This window comes from Phascolarctos cinereus, unplaced genomic scaffold, assembly GCF_003287225.1.
Source record: "Phascolarctos cinereus isolate Bilbo 61053 unplaced genomic scaffold, phaCin_HiC Scaffold_5;HRSCAF=322, whole genome shotgun sequence".
Lineage (NCBI taxonomy): Eukaryota > Metazoa > Chordata > Mammalia > Diprotodontia > Phascolarctidae > Phascolarctos > Phascolarctos cinereus.
This window is the reverse complement of record NW_027555958.1, coordinates 163,514,723-163,537,006: the sequence shown is the minus strand read 5'-3', so window position 1 is coordinate 163,537,006 and position 22,284 is coordinate 163,514,723. Positions and strand designations below refer to the sequence as shown.

Genomic DNA, 22,284 nt, shown 5'->3' with positions numbered 1-22,284 from the left:
CCTCCATATTTTTGTTCTATCCACCAGCCTACAATCAGTTTAATTGTTAGATCCATACCACTAATCACAATTCTTAGGAAACTGACAGTTTTGATGCTATGCAACTGATGTGTGTCTGTATTACAGAGTATCTCTCAATGTATCTGAGGTTATACACTTCAAAAATATTAATAAAAGCACCACAAATTGAATTGAATCTCATTTCTATAATTACCCATATTCAGAATATACTTCTAAAATAGAAGTGGGTGGTTTCATAGTATAGTTCCAGAGCTGAATATTAGTGTCAAACACGATCAGTTCATTGCGAATAATCTTACTGTGCATTGGCTTGATTGATTTAAGCAAATTTCATTTTACAGAGTGATCCATACTTTATACACAGAGAATATTTTACTGGAAAATCCAAAATAGGAGGAAAAGCTTAGAAAGCTATTAAATACTTCCATAGAGAAAAATATAGGTCTATTTCTGGCCCTCTCTCACACCCTCAATGGTGGATTTTGACAAGTCCATGGATACAATTTACAAACTTTGACAAACTATAAGGTTAAAACCATTTTGGGGATTACCTTTAAAACCTATTATACAAAAATCCAGCTGCCTTTTTATAAAAGTACTTTTCTTAGTTAAAAATCATAAAATTAAGGTGCAAGAAGTTAACAAAAATGAACTAAAGAGCTTTATTGACATCACAGTACATTCAATAGTAATTTTAAGAACATTACAGCTGAAAGAGAGAATGGTATGTTTTATATTCTTATTAAGCACTATTTTGAAAAAAAAAGTAATACAAAGAAATCCTATTAAGTAACTTGGAGCAGCATTTGGAAAAAATACACCTATTTACAGATTAAAAAAAAAAGATTCTGTTTTCACCTACACAGCCACAATGTGCCTCTATAATGAGACAAGCCCTTAAAACTCATGGAATTTTTTAACAACATCATGGCATCATGCCACATCATTCCTCAGCGCTTACGACGGGGAGGGGATGGTGATCTGAAAAATAAAGGGAAAAAACAAAATTTAAAGATAAAATTCATTTAAGACTAAAGAATCTGCAATTTAAAATAAATAAATAAAAGTATATAGGTTTTCTAAAGTTACTTTAAGTCTATGATCATTATATCAAGTACCAAACTGAGTTCATTTAAAAGAGAGAGAGAAAGGACACTTTCAACTTTGAACAAATTCAGTCAAATTAAAAATAAATTCAGACAAAAAACTTTAAAAAGTATACTACCTTGATCGGGACTTAGACTTGTGTTTGCGGCTTGCCTTCTTACCAGACCTTTGAGATTTCTCCATGGATCGCGACCGACTATGTTTAGGCTTCTTAGCCTTCTTTTCTTTACTACTTCCCGGAGATTCAGAACTGCTCCTTGCACTAGAATCAGAGCCTGAATGTTTTTTACTATCTTTGGTAGAACTTTTCTTACTCTCCTGTCTAGAATCCTGTCTTAAGATTTTAATAGATATTGAATCACTTCGAGAGAATGTTCTTTCACTTTCTCTTTTTCTTTTTAACCTGTCATCTTGGCTACTAGACTTATTATCTTTTTCTTCCCTTTTTTGCTTCTCTTTTCTTCTATCCTGTTCTCTCTCCCTTTCTTTTTCTTTCTTTTTCCTATCTTTATCTAAACTTCTACTCCTCTCTTTTTTCCGCTCCTGATCTTTACCATCACCTTTATGCTTATGACTGCTCCCACTAAGATTACCACGCTGGTCATCAGCTTTACGTCTCTCTCGACTTCTACTACGAGTAGCACGATTGGCTCGCCTATCTCTTGAACGACTTCTAGTTCTACGTCTCTCTCGGGAAGGAGTCCTATTTCTTCTTCTGTCTCTCTCTATACTATTTCTACTAGATCTCCTCCGATCTCTCACCTTTTCCCTAGATCTATTACTCTCTCCTTTAACTCTTCGAGAGTAACTTCTACTCCTGCTGCGCCTAGGTTTATGCAGTGGAGATCTGCTATGACTATGTCTCTTCTTCCTTTTAGGAGAAGATGAACGTGAAGAACTTCGGCTACTACCTGAGCTAGAACTGTATGATGAACTAGATACACTGCTGCTGCTACTGCTGCTTCTACTATTGCTGCTAGTACTACCACTACTAGAACTTCCTGACTGACTCCTTCCTAATCTCTCTTTTTCTTTATGATCTTTTTTTGGTTCTAAATTTGGTGTAGTTTCATTTGGCATCCTTTTCTTTTCATTAACCATATCACCATCTGCTTCTCTTGCTTCTAGTAGTGATAAACTGCTATTTTGCTCTTTATGGATGAATTCATTCATTTCTTTTGTAACCCTTTCATTTTGTTGCTTTTCTTCTGAAAAAGAAACCCAAAAGTCTTGCTAAGAATAATGGACTGGACAGAAAATGAGAAAACAATTTCATACAAGACTATTTTTCAGTTATTTAAAATACCATTTCATACAGTTAGAAAAGGATGGAACATATGTGTCTGTGGCCATTTTGGGAGAAAATATCCTCCCTTGGTATAATCAAACAATTAAAGTAATGTATTCACTAATAAATTAGCAATAAAAAGTCATGTAGCTGCTAAACCTTAACAGTTCTATTAAATGCAGAAAATAAGCAGATCAAACTGGATACTTCCTGTAAAAAGTTTTTTCAAAATTTTCTAAAATTTTATATTTTCCCACAACAGAAGATCCCTGAAAATCTCTTTAACAGAATGAAACTTGCAAAATCAAGCTTTAAATTTGATACTTGTAGCAAAAATGATACTCTCTTTCTCCAACAAGGCACTGCAATAACTGGTCAATAATCTTGTTTGTCAAAATATGTCCCCCACTTTGGTTTGAAAAAATATATATTTTTAACTAGTGAATTTGAACAAAAATGAAAAAATAGCATAGACATTGAAATTAAGAGATCCACTGCAATTATTAAGACTCATCAGAGTTCTATCAACCTCAACTGACACCCATCCCACATAAGTTCAACTTATACACATTGGTGGCTATGATCTAACACCAAAGTGAAACCAATGAAATGACATTACAGTAAATAGAATTATTTTATTAAGAAATCACCACACAATTGAAATTATTTAATAGGAATTTAACTTTACATTCCCAAATAAAAACGTACAAATTATCAAATATACTTAAATGCCAGCTGAACATGAAAGAAGATATTTAGTAATACAAGCCAAAGGGTACCTTACTCTCAAAAAGTCAATTATCTAAGAGAATGAGAATATTTTAAAAAAATTTTAAGGGGAGGAGAAATGAAGAAATGGAACAGGAAATATATCCAAATTTTAAAATATTTTATTTTACCTCAACTTTGTGGAATTTAAAAACTTGCAATATAATGGAAACACTTTTTAAGTAAACTGCATACTAATATTATTAAAAAAAAAAGTAACCTCAAATCCATCCTTTTTTTAAATGACTACTTCATCAAAAGTGTTTAATACCTAATAGATTAAAGTAAAAAACACATACCTTCCACCTGTTTATCATGCAACAGTTGCTGTTCTCTCTCTTTTCTCCAAAATGCTTCCTGTTTTTGCCTGATTCGGTGTCGTAATTCCTCATCATCAGTATCAGATGACTCAGAGCCTCTGTCACTCCTCTCATCTTCACTGTCTCCTGATCCATAACCACCCAGTCCACCTGCGTGCATAAAGCCCAGTCTATCACAAGGAAAGATTATATCTTACTTTAAAAAAATCTGAGGGGCCAAAAGGAAAGTTTATTCCTCTTTTTCACTACTTTTTTCTTGGAAGAAGATGTTTATTCGGGGTGGGGAGGAGCAGACATGTCACTGTCATCCACAAAGCCCTGAGTCAAATGGCTACTCAGTATTTTATCTTACCTATTCTTCTGGAAGATTTCATCTAGTTCTCAACAACCAGGCAAGGTCATAATGATATCAATAATTCTTTGAAATTATGGCAAATCTTTGATAGGGCAATAATTTTGCCTCACCAAAACTTAAGCTAACTCATATACCACAAGAAGACCAGGATGCTAAGCCTAAAAATACTTATGGGATAATTCTTGTGTTGTATAAAACTGTGAAGTCCCAGATATCAAGCTAAGCTTTTAAAAAATTTGGATACCACTAGACTTTCTCAATAGTATTGTGCTAAAACTACTCCCCACCCTGAAATGATCCAAGTAATCATCATCATGACAAGGGTATTTGTTTCTGCCCATTTCTCTCAATCTTTATGACGATCAATTTAAAGTGAGGATATTTGAAATAGCAATTTAAAGGTTTTATGGCCACAGTCACATATCATGCAAATAGCAAATTATTAACACATCACTAGTTAGATTATGATGGGAAGATGGGTGCTTTTTTTCCTACCATATATCAGAAACTGATTTTGTGCACTCTAAATATGACAGTACTCAAAAGAAAATCAGTAGTGCTTGTATGTATCAGTTTTGAATGTAACTATATATGCATACATGTATATGCATATTTCATGTGCACATATATGTATGTATATTACAATGCCTTAATTAAAACTTAAAAAGGAACTAGGTCAACCTAGGAGCAATTAATACAAGAAGGAATTCTTCTCTATTACAATTCGCTCCTATTGTTATGACTTATCCAATCAAGCTAATGTTCTTTTCCAAGTGTGAATTTATGCTCTAGAAATTAAAAACAGCAGCCTAAAGAAAAGTAAACAAACCTTTTAAGCTATTATAAATCCTAAAACCTACTTTTATAACAACTTCAAAATAGAATATGTAGAAAGGCAAGATAAGTGTGATTTCCCCATTAAGCCCCCTCTCAAAAATATGGAAAATACTTACCAAGTCCAGTGAGGGAAGCCAGTGCACTGGACTGTGCCAGCTGTTTTGCAGGAGCTTTGTATCACATCAACAACAGGAACAACATGTTAACACAAATAGCCACGATTTCATAGTCATGAGATTCTATGGTATTGTTAAATCTACTACTATTGCTGCTTTTTGGGGAGAGAAGAAACATTAAAAACATAACATTCATTTAAAACTAGTTTGAGCAGGTTTGGCTTTGAATTTAGAATTTAAATGTGAACTATATTAGGTTAGAAAGGGGAAGGGTCTCATAGGTCTTTTTCTGTGTTTTGTCCTTTAAATTTTTCATAATTTTAATTTAATAATACTCAAAAATACAGAGGAAAATTAACTGTCATATGGCTATAGTAACTTATAAACAGTGAAAACAAAGCACTGATGCACAATTCATCTCATCAGTTCAATACAAAGTAATATTAGTAACACGTCTATATCAGTACCATCATAGCTAAACAAAAAAAGAGTTACGTGAAAGAAACTGAACGGCTGAAATTTTTCACAATACACTGCACAGGACAACATTATGTGATTGCTAATTTGTGCCCTAATATTTTAGATGAGACCAAAATATTTAAGGGGTTTGTTCTATGTATATAGAGTGGCTAAAAATTTAAACTCTTCAAAAAAAACCCATGCAAGAATAGAATATCCAAACATAGGATAGTAAAAACAACAACAAAAAAACATCCCACATATACCTTTTGTTGCTTTCCGGTGTGCATCTTTGGCCACGTAATAAATTTCTTCATCTGTGACATCTAAGAGAATTTCTGTCAACAGCATTTTTGTCAACAACATCTGTAGGAAAAATATTAGGCAGCATGCAATTTGTTGATAGCTTTTATTAAGAAAGTCACTGAACATACAACATATTCCATTAACTTCCCAAAGAGCCAGATCAGTCAAACTGGGGGGAAAAAAAAACCCTATCACTTCCAACTATGGTTTGTTTGGTTTTTTTTGTTTTTGGCTTGTTTGTTTTTTGTGAGGCCATCGGGGTCAAGTGACTTGCCCAGGGTCACACAGCTAGTAAGTGTCAAGTGTCTGAGGCCGCATTTGAACTCAGGTCCTCCTGACTCCAAGGCTGGAGCTCTATCCACTGCGTTACCTAGCTGCCCCTGTGTTTTTCTTAAAAAAATTAATAAAATATTACACCCAAGAAATTCAAGTGTATAGATTTACATTTTAATATATTTAAATAGGGGACTGAGTCTTTACTTCTCAATGTTAAAATTCTAGAACACAAATTTTATCACAGCAAATGTCACAATTTGGCTTTTTAATAAAGTGCCATGATAAAAGTATTTAGTAGATACCTAACTTACAACCAACAACAGTAGATATATTCTTATAAATAAAACCCCAAGTAAATGGAAAGAAAAAACATTATCTATACCATTTGATATTCCTTCTCTTCTTCTGTCATCTCTGGTTCACTGTGCTCCTCTTGAGGAACTGGAGATGGGCTTCTAGTAATTTTTCCACTGCTTGCTGCCTCAATATTTTCAACATCATCATCATCTTCATCACTATCCTATAAAATAAATAGTACATGTATGCTAAATTAATTTATAATGTAAAATCATCTACCTATAGATCATCAAACTCATCCCAAATAGCAGAACAAGCAACCAATGACATCAGGAGGCTGATATCTTGACTTGCAAGTGAATTGGATTTAAATGAGTCACAGCTATGCAGTCATTAAGCCTCACCCTCTCTCCAGAGTCATCTTGCCTTGGACACTACGGGATCTTTGGGTAGATGTAAGGGGACAGTCACATTCTAAGCCTAAAACCTTTTTTAGTTTATTAGGACCTTTTTTTTTTTCTTTTGGTATATCACTAGTAAATGGGTAAGAAGTGTATTACTTCTCAGACAGACTGCTACCAATAATTAAAGTCCACCACCAGAGTAGAAAATTTTCATCACAGAATACAAACATTATGATAACTGAGAAATCTCTCTGGCTCTAGGTCACTACTTCAACTCTTACCTACAACATTTTTTAAGTGGAATGAAGGGTGATTGATTACACGGCAGAGACTTTAATAGGATAATATATTAGCAACAATATCTCATCCCAAATATCACATGACAGGCTAATAAATTTTTTCAAGTAACATGAGATGACTTATTTTCATTGTTTACAGTTATACTACAGCATTAAGACATGTTTATCAGACATTTCTAACATCCTAATTAAAGCAATCTTTCTGAATTGAAATGTCCTTTTTCTTTCACTTTCTTTAATTCCAAAATTAAATTAGTCAATAAGTACTGAACCAGCTATTTTACTAGGCACTGTGTTAGATACAAAACAACAGAATGAACTTATGAAGAGTGATGATATTGTCTTGCCACTCCATCTCACCCCAGCTCATCCCAGCCTCCACCGCCTTACCATTAGAAGCTGCAACTCTCCAGACTCAGAGACCAAGTTTCAACCCCTAGGATAACAAGTTAACCACTCAGCTTTGACGCTCTGCTCTGGGGATGAGCCCTGATTACTGAGTCAGTAAGTGAAAACTCATCTTTATTACATTATTCCCAGACCATGCCTCACATTCACAGGCAGGAAGGCAGCCATTCACTGGAACCTATCCATCTTGCCATCTACCTTGGATACATATACTTTACTGCCCCTCTGTCTCACATATATTCTACTGCCCCTTCCTCACTTCCCCCTTATAGCACCTGGGAACAGAAGTTAAATCAATGTACCAGGAAAAACACAACAAGCTTGCCTGCTCCCAACTATACTTAAGGTCCCTATAATATCCCCTGACCAAAACTCCCTTTACCTGGCCCTCACTCTGCTTCAGGTACTCTATTCCTACCCCTTAACCCTTTTACTTCAGTTTCTACACCCACAGTCAGATTTCTTGAGGGCAACAGACTTTTGAACATTCACCTTCAATGCCTGGTACAAACAATTAAGAAATGCTTAATCATGTATTTATGATTCTGTGATATGTACTAAATACATTTCCCTAACTGACTAGTTTGTTTTTAATATATTAAAGTATAAAAATGAAACAAGATTTTTGTGGTGCAGGGGTTGTGAAACTATTCCTTCATTTAACTAAAAGTCAGATTTTACTTACAAATTTGCTTCTCTGAGGCAAACGAGGACCGTCTCCTCCTTCAGCTTCTTCAGTTGATTTCTTTTCTTTTTTGGATAATTGTGAACGTTGTTGTTCCATTCTCTCTTTTTCCAATTTCTTTTGTTTTTCACGTTCCATCTTTTCAAGACCTTCACGAATCCAAGCTGGAAGAGTTCTGCGTTTTACTGCATCTGCATCACATGGGAAAATTTTTACATTTCTATCAACTGAAATAAAACTCCAAATTTCTGAGCTCACTTTTGGGGTTGATTCCTTCCCTTCTTTATATGCCCCCCCAACCAGTCTCCAGAAAAAAAAAAAGGAAAAATAACTAAATGAAACAGATTTTTGTTGTACTGGAATTCTTGTGATAAACTATCTTTGTTAAGACAGAGCAAAAACAATAATAAAAAAGCTTTATAGGACATTTTATATTTTTTCCTAAAATGACACATTTTATTTTAATTATTTAAGAATTTTAAGTTAAGATAAGAATAGGCTCAGTAGCTATTCATGGAGAAATGTACTAGACTATAAGCTCCATCAGGGCAAGGATGATGTTTTAACTAAATTCCTTACGTGTCCCAGGGAATACCACAATACTCTGTACACATTAAGTACTTGACAATTGCTTAAGGAATAGAAGTCCTGAAGTCAATAAAGAAAGAAGAATACATGCCTCAACCATAATATAAAATACCACTGAAATACTTCAGCGATCTGATCAATACAGTGTGCAACTATACTTCAAAGTACTAATGGTGAAGTGTGCTTCCTGCCTCTTGGTAGAAATGTGCCGAACTCTAAGTACAAAAGGAGACATTTTCTGACAAAACCAATGGGTTGATTTCTTTTGTTTGGTTATACTTATTTGTTCCAATTATTAGGGGGGAGGGGATGCTTAATCACTGGAAAATGACAGTGATATAAAAAGAGGGGCATCAAGAAACATTTAAAAACAAAATAAAGGAATGCATGGGTCACATAATAAAGTTAACATTTTAAAGATGAATAGTCCTCAAATGTCTACTACGTTAAAAGCAGACTAACTTTTGGTAGCATTAAATTCACTTGTTTTGCTGCCCAAATGCAAATTATTATTTGAAATACTAGGTTACTGTATTAATTCAATGTAAATATTCATCACCTGTGTAGACAATATCGGTTTATAAGCTTTCAGTTAATATTTTTTCAGTTATTTGCATGATAAACACCCAACACTAGCAACATATTAAGATGTTTTATAACTGTTTTACATTGAAACTTGACCACGATGAAGGTAGTCTAGATTTTTTAGGGATTTGTTTCATTTAAATTATTTTAGCTTTAAAATAGAATACTGTCAACTTCATTATTCTTTGCGGCTTCATTTGCTAGTATATGATGCATGCTAAATTAATCAACCAATAAGCCAGGCATTAGTTATACTAAGGATACTAAGATGAAAGAAAGAAAGAAAGAAAGAAAGAAAGAAAGAAAGAAAGAAAGAAAGAAAGAAAGAAAGAAAAAGAAAGAAGAAAGAAAGAAAGAAAGAAAGAAAGAAAGAAAGAAAGAAAGAAAGAAAGAAAGAAAGAAAGAAAGAAAGAAAGAAAGAAAGAAAGAAAGAAAGAAAGAAAGAACAGGCTTTGCCCTCAAGGAGCTTAAAGTGTATCAAGGGAAACATATACAAATGTAAGTAAAGTACAAAATATATACGAATTAAATAAAAGGATGGGAGGAAAGGCATTTTCAGCTGGAGGTGATTGAAGGAAAGCTTCAAGTAAAAAATGGTATTTGAATTTATCTTTGCAGGATTCTTACGGATTATAAAATGTGAAGTTCAACAGGGTCACATCATAATCTTATATTCTAGTCATAGGGCCAGCCTATACAAAGGTGCAGACATAGAAGATGGAAATGTCATAGTAAAGTAATGTACCACTAGCCTTGGTAGGTTGGAGTCAGACTAAGAAGGGCTTTAAAATGAAAACAGGAGAGTATATACTCTATTCTAGAGGCCACCGGATAGTGGCAGCTATTAGAGCTTTCTGAGTAAGGAAGTAACATGAATAAGCCCGAGTTCTTTAGGAATATCACACCAACAGCTGTGTAGAATATGGGTTGGAGACAGGAGACACTTGAGACAAAGACATTAATTAAGAGGCTATTTCAATAGTCGAGAAGAGGAATGATAAGGACCTGAACTAGAGTAGTGGCTGTATGAATAGACAGAAGGGGATAGATGTGATTGAAGAGACAAAATGTCTATGACTTGGCAAGTGAACGCATATATGTAGTGAGACAAAGTGAAAATTTGAAGGTGACTCTGAGGTTTCAAACCTAGGTTCCAACGAGAGTGATTCTTTCTAAAGAGGTAAGTTAGGAATAAGGACAGGTTGGGGGAAGCAGGGGAAATAACAAGTTCTGTTTTAGAAATGTTGAGTTTGAGATGTTTAAGGCTATATTGGTTTAATGAGTATGTGTATACATATGGGAGTTGATAAAAACACAGAGTATGTACATAGGACAAAGCACTAATGTACATTCAGAGTTGAGAAACAAGACACAATGAACCTAGCAAATAAGACTAAGAAAGAGCAGTCAGGCAGGTAGGAAAAGAAGTAAGAAAAATCAGGATTCAGAAAACTCGAATAGAGGAAAGTGGTCAGTGGTGTTCAAAAGCTGTATAAAGGTCCTGAAGGATAAGGACTGAGAAAAGATGATTTGGCAAATTAAGAGATCACTGGTAAATTTGGAGAGTAGTTTCAGTTGAGTGATAAAGCTGCAAGATACTGAGAAGTGAGAGGAGAGGAAGCAGAGAAAAGGAATACAGATATCTTTCTAGGAGTTTGGAAGGGAGGAGAGAAAGGGGAGGAGGGGAGAGAGAAAAGACAGAAGGGAAAGAATCAGTTAACAGAGATTAAAGATTAGAAAGAGAAAGCAAGAGAGTAAGGGTGATTTACAGGGGCAAGAAAGACAAGATGGAATGAGCTCAAAGGTATAAGTAGAGGGGCTGGTGTTGGTGAGGAGTGTCACCCTCTGGAAGAGAAGCTGAGGGATGATAAATGGTTTTGAGATAGTGGGATAAGGACAGGAAAAGACCTTTATTTCACTGGTGTAAGGAACTCCCTGGATAAGAAAACTCCCTCTACTAATGCCGAACAGTTCTTCACAACTTATGATCAGAACAGTGAGAGGTTGAGTGACTTGCCAAGGGTCACACAGCCAGTTAGTTTTCAGAGGCAAGACTTTAGCCTAGGTGATTCCTAGTTCTGAGGTCAGTTTTCAATCCACTCTGCCATGCTGCCAATAAAGTACTTGAGAAACGGGGGTGGGGGAAAGGAGACCCACTAAAAGCAAAGCTTAAAAATAAAAATTAGGCAAAACTTTTATATGATATCCAGAGCAAAACTCAACAGAACTCATACTTCACACGAGGAGGAAATCAGGCTGATTATAGTGCACTAAATAAAGTTAATATCTACCAATTTGTGGAGGTTCCTGCTTCACAGGTAATGCTATGGGTGAACGCTGGCGATCCCTGAATGATGGCCTCTCTCTTCGACTCTGGGGAGGTGCTGGAGGTCCTGGTGGTCCTGGTTGCCAATAAGGAGGATGAAATCCACCTTGTGGTGGACCAAAAGCAGCCCCATGCTGAAAGAGTATTGCAGTTTATTTTTCTTCACATTAATACTATACATTCTCTGGGACACACACGTGTTATGAACTGGGACAGTAGAAATCCATGCGTGCAGCAAATCCATGAATTCCAAGGTACTAGTGTCCACCGACTTTTCTGTAGCCTCTAGAGCCTAAGCTTGCTTTTCTTAAGAAAGGTAAGAAGTGTTCTGCCCATCTAACTGCAAAGAACCTTTACAATATAAATTGATACACTATTTTTCTTATAAAATGCCAGGAAAGAAATATATGACTCTTTCCTATGTCGTGAGAGATGATTTCGAAACCATTTGGATGCTAAACATCTTCTACCATCAAATAATGAAAGACCTATTCACTTTAAAGAGTAAACAGACAATAATCTCCTCATAATAGTTTTCTATTGCTGGTGAACTTTAAACAGTTGACAGTTAGTCAAGGGATTTATGTTTAGAATCATTACCACCACTAAAGATTTAGAGCTGGCCAGGACCTCTGAGATCACTTAATTTAACTTCTTCAATTTATGGATGAGGAACTGAGGTCCTGAGAGGTTAAGTGACTTGCCAAAGACCACACAAGTAATAAGTAGCAGAGCAAGGATTTGAACCCCAGATTCCCTGATGCTAAATCTGGTATTTTTAGTTTGTGCTGCCTATGCTCCCCATGTCTCATTTACACATGTCCCTTGTTACAGGATACTTGCTCAGTGATTTAATGAGAAAAGGCAAGATCAATAGAGGGAAAAAAAACTTCTTTAAAATGTCAAGTAGGTATTGAACTGGCAACCTCATATGCAAATTTACTGTGGTCACTAGGCTCCTAAGCTGAGTGATCATGTAGCTCTGTTTTACAAAGCATGGGACCATACAGAATAAATGTGGCTAAATGTTCAGGTTTTACTGCTAATACTCTTATGAAACAATGTTGTAACTAGATACCAATTTGGAACACATAACTGACAAATGCTTACTGTCTTAACCAAACTGTTATTTATAGTCTTGTTCATTATTAAGTTTCTAATTCAGCTTGTGAATTTTTATTTCTCTTTAAAATATTAATTGCCCCATTTCTACATTTAACTTTTCCTGAATTATTTATCTTGATATGACACCTAGCACTAAAATTTAAGAGTAGATCCAAATAAAGTGGAGGGAAAGGTAAAGAGAATCCCAACAGACTAATATTACTACCCTCCATAGAGTTCTATGTCCCTGGTTATGAATTGGATGCTACAAAGGATATTTACAATTCATTACATCATAACAAGATGAGGAAAAAAAAAACCACAATGATGATTCTAGAAAAGCTGTTGCAATCCTATATAACACTATGAATGCATTTAGGATGATGATCTATGTTCTTCATGTATGCTATGCGTGTCTTAAGTATATAATCTATTTTAAATAAATAAGGTATTCAACTACTGTGCATTTTCTAAACTTTATTTAATACTTAATATGCCACTCTGAAAATAAAAATTTAAGACAAAACATCATGTAGTTATCGCACTTTTAACATTTTTTTCCAATTTCTCAAAGTTTTATTCTATGAAGGGCCTTTGCATCATTAAAATGTTAACTTAGGAAATCAAATATCTTCTGAAAAGAAATTTCTAATACTTTAATAATAAAAAATAACACTATTCATAAAAAAACAAACAGTTCTTATCTGTACAGGACTGAAAAGTGAAACACACATCTTAGGTATTCTTGATGGGATACTTCCAAAGAATGGATTATGTTCACATCTACTAAATTAAAGTAACAAAATATCTTTCACCTGATAGTCAAACTGGTTCACTGGCCCCACTGCAAAATTATCGGGTGGTCCACCAAAGTTGTGATTGTTCTGGTTAAATATATGCCTGTTGTCAGGGGCAAATTCCCCACTGTCCTGACTGTTGCTGTCTTCAGAAGGAGGAACAATGTCCATTGGGCCTGGTGTTGGTGGCATCCATGGCTGATCTGGAGGGGGGTGTGGGGGTTGGTGATGCATTCCCCATTCTATTTAGGATTTAGGCATAAAAACATTCAAGAGGGCGTTATAAAAATATCAACAAATGCTTCTTTTTAAAAAAGATCTCAAGAAAGTAAAATTTTTATCAGAGCTCTTTAAGAAGACGCTTTATGACTTCTTGGTCAATTTTTTTCACATATTACCAAACACACACACACACACACACACACACACACAAAACACACATGCGCGCGCACATACATACACACATCCAAGTTTGCATGTATGTATATATTTATATAGGTATATAGAGATATATGTGACTGAGAAAAAAAAGAACTATCTTTTAATATATATCCAATAAAAATACCTTAAAATTCCAGATAAATTTATTCTCTAGGCCTTAATACATAATCTGAACAGATTAAAAACTTCAACCCACCCAAATGCTCAACTTATACAAACGAAAATCAAATGCCTGTCTAAATATTCTCTTGAATGTAATGATCAAATCTGAAACAATTTTTGGCTGAATTTCCTAATCAGTTTTTTGTTCAGCAATAGCATCATGAAAAATATCATAAATTTGTATAAATTCTTCCATGAAAAACATTTTATCCTCACAACATCCCTGTGAGGTAGGGGGAGGAGACAAACATCCCCAATGTACTTATGGAAAAACTGAGGCACACAGTTACCCGTCAAGGGTCCAAAGTAAATCACTGTTAGAATTGGGGGTTTGAGGGGAGGGAAGTCACAGGCTGCATCATTTTAAAAGTTTAGACTTGAAGCCAAAACATTTTTAAACCTGGAAGGAAACTGGTATGGATTCAAGACTATAATTGAATAAGACAAACTGAAACCACCATATGGCATCAGATTGGGGTGTTTATGTATGATGCTATTTTGGGGGGTGGGAGGGAGGGGGGAATGTAACATCCTATAAGATATGCAGTCTTTCAAGCAAAAAGCTTGTTCACCCAACATAAAAAGGGCAAATGATTTGATCATTAACGGAACTGAATCTGGAGGATTTACTCTGTATTAATGAAAATCACTAATGAAAATAATGACTATACAAACCATTAAAATAAAAATGGTGAACTGTTATCAAGCAATCCAAATCACATAAATAAGTTTAAAAAAAAAAACATAAACAAAGCATGGAAGGGTATCACTATCTGAAAAGAGGGAAGAAAATGGTGTGTGGAAAATAGGGGCAACAGGATATTTGACAAAGCAAATTTCTCTTTTATGGTCATTACAGTGACACCATTTTTCTTTAACTAGAGACTGGACATGTTTTGCTCTGCCAGTGTTGCTTCTGTAAAGGCCAGAGGTTGAAACAGAGAGGCACTAAGTGCTCTCTTCCCTAGATGGCAAGTGAGGTTTCCAGTGTTCCCAGCCCCTGTCAGCCTAGGAATGAAGAATCAAGAAAAGAATCAAATTCTGAATGCCACATACTAAGCAGCCTGAGTACAGAATAACTTCAACCATAAAATGTATAGGCCAAATCAAACTGAAGTGAATTCTTTTAAAGGAAACCTTCATTTTCAAGAAGTCATAAAATAAGCTAAATAAATTATTTTAATCCTACTTTTATATCTTAAAAATAAAATCTGACACTAAATTACAGGGGAAAATCCCCATTTTTATAAAAAGAACAAACCTGGTTGCCACATTCGGTTAAAATTTGTATCCCCTTGAAAATTCCCATGGTTGTTCGGACCAGATTCTATTGCTGACATGTCTTGTCCATTTGGCATTATTCCAGGAGGCTGCTCCACCACACTTTGCTGTCCTGAGGCTTCTCGCTGGGCAATCCATGCTTGAGCTAATGCAGCCCAATCGATCTGACCTAAAATTATTAGAACAATCTTTTAAGATTCTGAGTATAATGCCATCTCTCCACTACTACCTATATCCATTCTGTTAAAAGAAAAATCATTGCTCTCAAGTTACTTCTTGCCTAGAAAGTTTATATAGGTAACATTAGGATCTCCAAATATTTTGCAATATAATCAAATCAACTCCTAGAACCTTTTGGCAAGACAAATAATCTTGTTTTATTTTTCCACCTTTTCAGAGAATCCACAACCTCTCTGGATAGCCCTTTTCAATGTTTAAATATCAGAAAATTTTTCCATATTTAATCAAAAGCACTTATATATATTATTTTGTAATCTTAGTACTTTCTCACTTTTCTAATTCATTTCATATATCAATTTCCCTATTATCACTGGTGGCATCATTCCTTCCCAATACAGAAGGTTTAACAAATTAGAAAAACATTTTTGTTCCTTTCTCTTCTTTACCCTCATATTAAGACACCATATCTAGTGAATTCTTTCTCTAAAAGAACTTACTGACCTCTTTTTGGACCTCAGACTAAATAAGATCATCTCTAAACCTCTCCTTGCTCACCATCCATTCCATTGCCAAAATAATCTTACTCACATGTCAATTCTCCTGGTTCTCTACATCTGTTGCCTCTCTAGTCCAGAGAGGCTGGTCTCATTTAGTAAGTTACTTGCTCATGTCTTCTTTCTGTTCATAGGCTTATACTGGACCCTTTCTTCATCCCTCATCTAATGGTATTCTAGTCTCTTCTCCAATAATCAAAGTTTAATCACTTTCCATTAGATGCCTGATTAAGAAACAAACTCTGTCTAGAGGCCATGTGGAAGAATAGACTTTCTTTTGCATTTGGAGCCAGAAAATTTTTAGAAACCCATTTCCCCTACTTCTTCAGACTAACATCCCTTTCTTTTTCTCTTTGAAGTCATTGCAATATTGTACTAATAAGTTAGCATTTATATAGTGCTTTAAGATTTGCAAAGTGCTATATGTATTATCTCATTTGAACCTCAACAATCCTGTAAGGTAGGTGCTATTCTCATTTCACAGATGAGGAAACTGAGGTTGAGAGAGGGTTAACTGACTTGCCCAGCATCTCACACATCTAGCAAATGTCTTAAGTGGAATTTGAACTCAGGTCTTCCTGATTCCAAGTCAAGTACTCTCATCCACTATGCCACCTAACTTATATTATATAAGCAAAGTACTTTAAACTTAACAATTTTATATCTATTATTTCACTGGAACATACCATTAGATTTTATTTCACAATCTAGTAAAAGATTCTGGGAAACCCACTTTCTGCTTCCTGTTCACAAGCCCTTATTTGTGCAACTCCGATAAATTTATGACATATTATATGTTTTAGTTATCTGTTTTGCTTTGTTTTTTTGGTCTTATTCTCTTACCAAGAGGTAGCATAGTACTAGATAAAGCTGACTGCTGAACCAGGAAAATCTGAATTCCAGATCTCCCTCTAACACATACTGGCTATGGGGACGTCTGAGGATGTCACTAATTCAGTGCTGTACGCAGCTAAGGCCAAAAGTTGCAAAGACATCAGCCAGGATGTTCGAGTAGGAGGAAACAGTATAGTTCAGCACTCTGGAGTCACCCCCCCCCCAAAAAAAACCCCACAATTATTCTAAAAGACCTAAAAAAGCACCAGACCAAGTTCTGATAGGAAATCCAAAGGGGGAAAAAACCCATAATGAGTCATTTTTGTCAGTCCTGATCTAGCCATGATAGAGCACCACAAAGAGCCTTCCAACATGATGACACTGAACAGTGTGCCCTATGTGCAGGTCAGGGAGTAGAGACAGGTGGCAACTGACATGTCTATTACTATACCTGGGTCACAAATCCAATGAGGAGTGAAGCATGGACCTGGGCATGAGTCTGAAGCTGGGTTCTGAGAAATGAACAAGAACAGATGTTGGCAGGCATCATGTGCTTCTGTGTGGCCCTAACCCTACAGTGGGGTCTTGAACCCAGTTCCCTAGCTTACTCTGAAACTTACAGAAGAATAAACCAAGGCAAGGAGAGAAGACCAAGAGGAAGCCTGCAGTTCTGTTGCTCTGAACCTTCAGAGCCTTCCAGCTAGATGACCCAGTCCTGTAGAGCTTCAACCAGTAACAAGTCCACTGATATGTTACACAGACCCAAACCAACAGCCTATAAAACCCTGTCCAGAAAGGCAGTGATCAGACAGCTCTGAACACAATGAAAACTTCTAAGTCCATCCCCAGTCTGATGTGTTTGTGAGATCCATGAAGAACACAATGCTTAACACCTAGAGAAAACATCAGCAAGACCCAAGAGAATATAAAACAGAGCCAAGTATTGAGATTTTTCTCTCTAGAAGTGTGCAAAGCTTAGCTCTAACATAAAGTCCCAATATGAAAAGTAAGGTTGAATGAGTAAATAACAACAAAAAAGAACTCCCAGCATAAAGAGTTATCATGTGACAGGGACACACAAAATGCAAATCCAGAAGAGAATGCTTTGGACATGATTTCAATTAGAATTCTTGGAAGAAACAAAAGAAGGTGGTATTGTTTGCTTTTTTTTTTAAAGTTTAAAATGATTTTGTAAATGAGAGTATCAGAGGAAAAAATCTGAAAAGAAATGTGAGCTATAAAAGAAAGTCTGGGAAAGAGAATTAACAGCTTAGCACCAGATTACTATCACTATTATCAACAACAGAATAATAGCTATCATCTATATAGTGCTTTAAAGTTTGTAAAGTTCTTTACAAACATGATATTACCTCATTTTATCCTCACAACAAACCTGAGATTTAGGTGGTGTTTTTATAACTCCATTTTACAGACTAGGTAACTGAGTCAGACAGAAGTTGAACTTTATACAAGAAACAGACTTCTTGAAAATTAGAATGAACCAAAAAAATTAATGACACCAAGAAACAACAACAAATATTAAAGTCAAAAGTCTGAAAAAAAAAATAGAAGAAAATATTAAGGTAGCCCGTGTCAAAAACTGACATGGCAAACTGATCAAGGAGAAATGATTCAAGAATCATTAGACTACCTCAAAGTCATGACTCTAAATTACAAAAAAGGTACCTACACTGGTAGAGGAAGTTGCTCATTGAGATCTCCTTCTACCAATGAAATTATAGGTCTAGCCCCCATTCTTATGCCTCCAACAGACTAAAAGTTCAATGAGGTTTATCTAAATGTTGTACCTATTCCCGCATATAGCTCAGGATTCTGCCCAGGGTAGACACTTTAAAATGTGTTTATTACGTGTATTAAAAAATATAATAATTTTTGTTTAATTAATAGTGATGTCATACCTTTTTACATCATCATTATTTATTCAGTAAGTTTGTTTCTTCTATTGAAGAGAACTTTTTTCTCTCTTTTTGTTTGTTTAGTATTTTATTTTCCCCAATTAAATATAAAAACAATTTTTAACATCTGTTTTTAAAACAGTTGAGCTCCAAATTCTCTCCCCTCCTCCTTCCCCACCCCCTTCATAGGGAAGGCAAGCAATTCTATATAGGTTACACGTGTGTATTCACGCAAAACATATTTCGATATTAGTCATGACATGACAAAAAAAAACTCAAGAAAGATAAAGTAAAAAAAGTATGCTTCAATCTGTATTCAGCATGTCACACTTTCAACACTTCCTTACTTTAACTAAAAGCAGCTTAGCAAATGCTGAGATGATGTTAGCAGAGGAAAAAGTTATGACTATACCACTCTATTTTACAACTACATGGCACAATTTCATTTATAATTCGCATGTGGCTATACTTTCAAATTATCTCTTTTCACTTACTTAGATTACTTTAAAAATTAACAATAGTTCTATTCAGACAAAAATAAAAAAGAAAAATGCACTTATATCATGTTTTGTGTCAAAGGCATGACAAAAATGACTTCAAATTCTTAGTAACTCTTGTCAAATACTGATGTTTAAAATCCCAATGAACCAAACCTCAAGTAACCAGAATCCTTAAAATATAATTCTCTAAACTCTATTTTGAGAATAGCCAGAAGGGTAGGGAGGGTTGGGGGAGTGGTGGTGAAATGATGTAGTTCCTCCATATCCCCAAATATTGTACAACAAAAATAATGACATAAAAACTTAATTTGAAAAGAAAAAAATAGAACACTCAGTTTAATGCCCTATACTATTTTTTGCTGCTTCTGATGTATTGTACAAAAAGAAATGACCTTTATAAAAATTATTATCCTAAGGCACTACAAGGTCCTAAGTAAAAGAAAAATGATGTTCAATATATTCTTATTTTACAAAGACAGGAAAGTGAACTAATATACTGTAAAATTATTTCAAATAAAAAGCACTGATACAAAAATCAATCTTCAATTACCACTGTTCACCTATCTGCCAGAACTTTATGCAAAAATTAGAGCAGTTAATAATTTACTGGCCTGCCTTAATGCTAATTCATTCTTCAAAGAATAGAACAATTAACAGGGAGAATTTCTATTCTGGATCAGATTCTCGCCAAGAAGTAAGGTGCCAAAGGTAGAATTGAAAACTCTGCAGACAAAATTTCTGACAGAATTTGTATGGGAAGCTTCACAAATCTTAAGATACACCACACATTTTAGAGGAAAAAAATGCATAGAAATGAAGAATAAGAAGAGCTCACAGATTAAAATACTAAAGAAGGAAGTCAGCAGCCTAGAAGATACCAAGATATGTCTGGAACAGAATCTGATACAAACAATCATGGGGATTTTCAAGAAAATATAAGGAATATGGCAATCAGATTTGTTCCAAATAAAATACTGAAGCTATAAATAAAAATAATTCCAATAAGGAGGAAAAGAAACCAACAGGAATGCAAAAAGAACTCATCAGAACAAAACCATGGTATGGTGTTATAATAACCAGTGTCAAAAATATGAATGTTCAGAATTAGCTAGGGCCAGCAAGAAAAACTAAGAATAACCAAAAAGGTTTGGGTTTTATTTTTTAAAGGCACATTGGGTAAAGAGGAAAGAATGAAGAAGAGATGGGACCACTGCTCAAGGTAGATGGGACAATGATAACATAACAGAGGACAGCCTCAACTATTTTACTTTTACTTTTTATGCCTTAGAGAATGATCTTTGAAGTAAAAAAGAACAAAAATAGCCAAAAGAACTTAAAGCCAAGGTAATTGAGGAGGTAGTAAGAGAATACAATGAGTTCAAGTCACATGACATATACACTAACTACATTCTTGGGTAGAGAAAGTGCAAGCAAATGTGATAGTTCAGGCACTGTCGTTAATCTTTGGAAGGCTATAAAAACCACAAGAAACACTACAATAGAGAAAAAGGGCAAATGTCCTGAGTTCCAAAAAAGGGAACCAACTATTGGCTGCAAACTTTAAGATAATGAGCTTTAAAAAAAAAAAGATAATGAGCTTAACTTTGACTCCAGGAAAAATTCTAGAATATACCTTAAAGGCTGAGTAGTGAACATGTACAAAACGAAGAAGTGATCACAAAGAGCCAGAACAGGGACATCAAAAACAGGTCATTCTAGACTAATCTTATTTTCCTCTTTTGGTGAGGTTCTTGGTCTGCAACTATAGTTTATCTAGATGTTAATAAAATATCTGACACCCACTTATGGTATAGGGGAAAAAACAGAAATAGGGGTTAGATGATAGTATGTGTAGATTCAGAAATAGATGAATGGCCAGACACTAGGTCTAGTCATTCAGAGTTTGATGAAAACTTTGAAGAAGGTCTCCAGGAGATTGCTTCAAGGATCCATGTTTGGCCACACTGCTATTTAACATGTATCAAGGCATAGAATATATGCTTGTCAAAGTTGCAGCTGACTACAAAGCTAGAAGAAATAGGTAGCACATTGGATCAATTAGGACTCAAGAAGTTCTTGACAGATATTAAAGATGAAATTTAATAGGAATAACTGTAGTCTTATCCTTGGGTTAAAATAGAACCTTTAAAAGTACAAAATGAAGGAGGAATAGCTTGGCAACAGTACCGTGAAAAAGATGCAGGGGTTTTAGTGGAGTATAAGCTCAATACAAGTCAATCATGTCAACAAAAATTGCTAATGTAAGTTTAGGCTGCATTATGAAGGCAAAGGACCTAGGATTATTAATCAGATCACATTTCTGGGTAACACATTTTAGGAAGGAAATGGTTTAGATGGTGAACAGCCAGAGGAGAGCAATAAAGATGAAAAAGGACTCAGGATCATGTCATAAGAGGATCTGCTGAAGGAACTAGGGGTATTTAGCCTGGAAAATAAGGATTTAAAGGGGAGGTTAGTTTTCCTTAAATATATGAAGAGGTGTTACATGAAAGTGGGAACAAAGCTTAAGCTCACAAAAATCATAAGCATATGTGCATGTATTGGGCTCTATGTTTATCAAAAAGTATTATAATGATAAATACTAAAATTCAGATAGGCATTTCCCTCCTTCCTACTATCTCTTAAAAATAAAGTTCAATTTTTTCCTTACTTGGATCCTGCTGGTGCTGAAATGACTGCATCCACTGTTGTTGATTCAAAGGCCACTGTTGCCAAGGCTGTCCTCCTTGGTCCCACATTTTTGCTTTACAAATTTTATTTTCTATCTTCAATGAATCAAATACAAAAGCAAAAGTTATTTAATTTTAAATAGAAAAATACTGAGCTTAACACGTCTAGAATCATTACATGATACACTATGTGATCAAAGTTCTAAATTCTGATCAACAGGTTGCCAGAGGCAACTGGAATTTTCAACCTAAAAGGTGAAAAGGAAATGTTCATGGTAATGCTATGTTACAATTTTAATGATTAATAACCTTACAGAGAAAGAGAGAGAGAGAGTGAGAGACAACTTAAATTTGATTCAATATGCTTTCATGAATATCTA

General features: G+C 34.9%; 1 protein-coding gene across 7 annotated transcripts in view; it reads right to left on the bottom strand.

Moving 5' to 3' along the window:
- Window positions 1-659: 659 nt before the first annotated feature.
- The window catches only part of PNISR (PNN interacting serine and arginine rich protein), a 38,567-nt gene continuing 16,942 nt past the window's right edge, over window positions 660-22,284 (bottom strand). For 3 of the 7 annotated variants that reach the window (XM_020998304.2, XM_020998306.2, XM_020998305.2), the window contains exons 3-13: window positions 21,886-22,000; window positions 15,211-15,399; window positions 13,365-13,588; window positions 11,411-11,579; window positions 7,947-8,137; window positions 6,236-6,373; window positions 5,538-5,637; window positions 4,813-4,866; window positions 3,484-3,654; window positions 1,247-2,336; window positions 660-1,002 (exon numbers count right to left, since the gene is read on the bottom strand). In XM_020998304.2, coding sequence (XP_020853963.1) covers window positions 972-1,002; window positions 1,247-2,336; window positions 3,484-3,654; window positions 4,813-4,866; window positions 5,538-5,637; window positions 6,236-6,373; window positions 7,947-8,137; window positions 11,411-11,579; window positions 13,365-13,588; window positions 15,211-15,399; window positions 21,886-21,973 — 2,445 coding nt within the window. In that variant the 5' untranslated portion in view covers window positions 21,974-22,000 and the 3' untranslated portion in view covers window positions 660-971. Of the gene's footprint in view, window positions 1,003-1,246; window positions 2,337-3,483; window positions 3,655-4,812; window positions 4,867-5,537; window positions 5,638-6,235; window positions 6,374-7,946; window positions 8,138-11,410; window positions 11,580-13,011; window positions 13,589-13,912; window positions 14,958-15,210; window positions 15,400-17,249; window positions 17,311-21,885; window positions 22,001-22,284 lie in introns of those variants that run through there. The other 4 variants (XM_020998308.2, XM_020998307.2, XM_078155226.1 and 1 more) reach the window with 4 other exon arrangements.